The sequence below is a fragment of the Tupaia chinensis genome, unplaced genomic scaffold, assembly GCF_000334495.1.
Source record: "Tupaia chinensis unplaced genomic scaffold, TupChi_1.0 Scaffold000416_1, whole genome shotgun sequence".
Classification (NCBI taxonomy): Eukaryota; Metazoa; Chordata; class Mammalia; order Scandentia; family Tupaiidae; genus Tupaia; species Tupaia belangeri.
The window spans coordinates 1,897,180-1,900,790 of record NW_006159921.1 but is presented as its reverse complement, the minus strand read 5'-3'; the positions used below and the strand labels follow the sequence as shown (position 1 = coordinate 1,900,790).

Here is a 3,611-nt window from a genome sequence, read left to right as displayed (position 1 = left end):
TATCTGTTTCTCCACCTCTCATCCCACTTCCTCTCCTCTCATAATTTTCACTTGCTCTACTTCCCCCATCTCTCTTCCTCTTAATCTCCCTTTGTTCTCCAGTCTATTTCTTTTCTCTCCCTCTCTTCCCCCCTCTCTTGCCAAAGAGCATGTGCCTTCCCTAGAGAGAGACAGAGAGACAGACAGACAGAGCAGGAGAGAGAAAAAGCTACCCTCCCATGGAGCATGGTCACACCACATTGGGATTTGGGGCATGCATACACAGTGTTCATGATGGTGATATAGTGAAGGAAGGGGCTTGGGGTGACTGAGGAGAAACAGAGGTCTAACATTTCCAGGATGCAGAGCAGAAAGTGCATGAGCGTTTGGAGTAGGGAGTCAGAGGTCATGCGACTATGAAGAGGTTTCCTATCATGGTCGTAGCATAGACAAACAGGAACACCAGAAACAAGAAAATCTGGAGCTCTGGAGTCTGTGAGAGTCCCAGCAAGACAAAATCTGATACCCATGTGAAGATCACTGGTTACATAGCATCTTCTTCGTATACCTAAAGAAAATAAACTACAGGGACCAGCAGTTAGCGTAATGGCTATGTTACTGGACTCCCATGTAGTCGACCACGGTTCGTATCCCGGACCCACTGGCTTAAAACTCATGCCGGGCACGTGTGCGTGGGTGCCCAGGATCCCAAGAGGAGAATGGAGAAGGGATTGTGGCATGGCCATCCCCCCTGGAGAGTGATTTCTCACTTTCTGTCTCTCTGCCTCTCTTTGTCTGTCTGGCAAGCACACACGCCCTATAGCAAAAACCTCTAAAAAAAAAAAGAAAGAAAGAAAGAAAAGAAAACAAACTACAGATACAGACAGACACCCAGCATATTCCTCAAATCACTAGGGCTGGGATGCAAACCACATGGTCTGCAATGCGGGATTCAGTTTCCTTAACTACAGTCCATGAGGCCATCCCTCTGTTGTCTACTTATATTTCTCTTCTTTCAACATCTTTCTCTGCCTTCCACCCTTTGATTCAGTGACATCATCTAAAATTCCTGTTCCATTCAGAACTTTGAGTCTCCTTCATATAATATCCATCACCTATTTCTTTTCTTTTTTCCTTTCCTTTCTCTCTCTCTCTCTCTTTCTCTCTCTTTTAAGAGCTTTTTGCCGTAGGGCGTGTGCACTTGCCAGAGACAGAGGCGGTGAGGGAAAGTGAGAAATCACCCCTGGGTGGAGGGAGGACATGATGGCCATGCCACAATCCCTTCTCCATTCTCCTTCCAGGATCTTGGGCATGCACACACACATGCCAGCATGATTTTTCAAGTCCCTGGGTTCAGGACTCAAACTGTAGTCAGCCATATGGGAGTCCATCAACGTAACCATCATCTGCTGGTCCCCATCATCTATTTCTTAATCCAGTGATTCTCCCTCCCCCTTCTCCTTGTCTCAGCAGACAAACCACATATGTCTCACTCAGTAAGGGTGAGGCCATGGGAGCAGCTGTCTCAGGCATCCAGCTGTGTCCAGTGTCTTTCTTACACTGACCTGCATGCTCGGTAGCTATTCAACCACCCAGCAGCCAATACCACATATGTTTTGAGTATGGAGTATCATCAACAATGGATACTGCAGGTCACAAAAAAAAAAAGAAATTGTGAGATTGAGATCCAGGTCTCTGGGATTATCGTTAAATTGTGGAGGAAAAATATAGATACATGAAAAGTCCATTAATATAATGATGTGTGAAGTGTGGTATGAAAATTGATTGGTACAAAAACTTATCAGAGATTGGAAGAAAAGAGGATGTTTTTAGATTAAGAGACTTCACAGAAAAGAGTAATCACCATTGTTTTTAGATTAAGAGGCTTCTCCGAAAAGAGTAATCACCACTGATTATTCATGCACAGTTACAGAAGCTGTATGTGTCATTCTGTGTGAGTCTTCAGAAAATTCTATGAATAAACATTTGTATTCCTCTTTTACAGGCATAGAAACTGAAGGCCAGAGATATGGTCAAGTCTCAAGGAATCAGGGTACCTGAAGCTTGACTCTACATCTGTCTGATTCCAAGTACCTTCCAACCACTATAGGAATCCTCGAAAGGCAGGCTGTATATACTTCTGAATTGCTTCGAGATGTGTCATAACTATTCGTTCCAGAATCCACTTGTAGACTCCCCAAAGCCAAGGCAGCAGCTGGCATAATGGTCTGCACAAGATACCCAGCACGTGGACCTGGAAACCTGGTCCTGAGATCCTGAGCGCTGAAAGGGCACACGGTAACTTCATGCATCTATGTCTGAGGTTTGTTTTCTTTAGATGTATGGAGAAGATACCATGGAACCGGGGAACGTCACGTGGGTATCAGATTTTGTCTTCTTGGGACTCTCACAGACTCCAGAGCTCCAGATTTCCCTGTTTCTGGTGTTCCTGTTTGTCTATACCACAGCCGTCATAGGAAACCTCCTCATCATAGTCACAGTGATCTCTGACTCCCGGCTCCACACACCCATGTTCTTTCTGCTCCGAAACCTGGCTTTGTTAGACCTCTGTTTCTCCTCAGTCACTGCCCCAAAGATGCTGGTGGACTTTCTCTCTGAGAAGAAGACCATCTCCTACCAGGGCTGCATGACCCAGATCTTCTTCTTTCACTTTCTCGGAGATGCCATGATCTTCCTTCTCTCAGTGATGGCCTATGATCGCCTTGTAGCCATCTCCCGGCCTCTTCACTATGTCACCATCATGAACACTCAGCTCTGTATGGGACTGGTGGTGACCGCTTGGATGGTAGGCTTTGTCCATTCCATTTCCCAGCTGGCTCTGATGCTCCCGCTACCTTTCTGTGGCCCCAATGTCCTGGACAACTTCTACTGTGACGTTCCACAAGTGCTCAGGCTTGCCTGCACTGACACCTCCCTCTTGGAGTTCCTCATGATCTCCAACAGCGGGATGCTGGATATCATCTGGTTCCTCCTCCTCCTGATCTCCTATGTGATCATCCTGGTGATGCTGAGATCCCACTCAGAGGAGGCGAGGAGGAAGGCAGCTTCCACCTGCACCACCCACATCATCGTGGTCTCCATGATCTTCATTCCAAGCATTTACCTCTATGCTCGACCCTTTACCCCTTTCTCCATGGACAAGGCCGTGTCCATCAGCCACACGGTCATGACCCCCATGCTCAACCCCATGATCTACACCCTGAGGAACCAGGAGATGCAGGCAGCAGTGAAGAGATTAGGAAGGTGCCGGCTGATCTGTAAGAAAGAGTCACAATGGCAGGTCACTTCTGTTTGGCTTTGTGTTCCCTGTAAATTAGGGCAAGAATTATAATATTTACTCTCTTAGTAGTTTGTGGATATGGTGTGAGAGTTGTCTTAGAAGTGAACAAGCTTTGAAACTAAGTAAGATACTCATTTTTTTTAGGAATAAAGAAAAAATCCTTATTTTTGTTTAAAATGACTGTTCAAACATTCCTATGACAATAGCATGACCCCTGGAAATCTGCACCATCCTTTAGCCCTTCCTACGTTTCCTTTTATAATGACAGCATTTCTCCTGTAGGAGCATTTCTATTTTCTGTGTTCTGCTATGAATCTGGGTTGTTTGAAAG

General features: G+C 45.8%; 2 protein-coding genes across 2 annotated transcripts in view; one reads left to right on the top strand and one right to left on the bottom strand.

Annotated features, from left to right (window-relative positions):
- SKA2 (spindle and kinetochore associated complex subunit 2) overlaps window positions 1-3,611 on the bottom strand; it is a 1,094,818-nt gene that overhangs the window by 79,004 nt on the left and 1,012,203 nt on the right. The gene's annotated exons all lie outside the window — the stretch shown is intronic.
- LOC102502281 (olfactory receptor 4D2-like) overlaps window positions 2,336-3,611 on the top strand; it is a 13,736-nt gene continuing 12,460 nt past the window's right edge. The window contains exon 1 of the mRNA XM_006154683.2: window positions 2,336-3,267. Within this exon, the coding sequence (XP_006154745.2) occupies window positions 2,336-3,267 (932 nt within the window). The remainder of the gene's footprint in view (window positions 3,268-3,611) is intronic.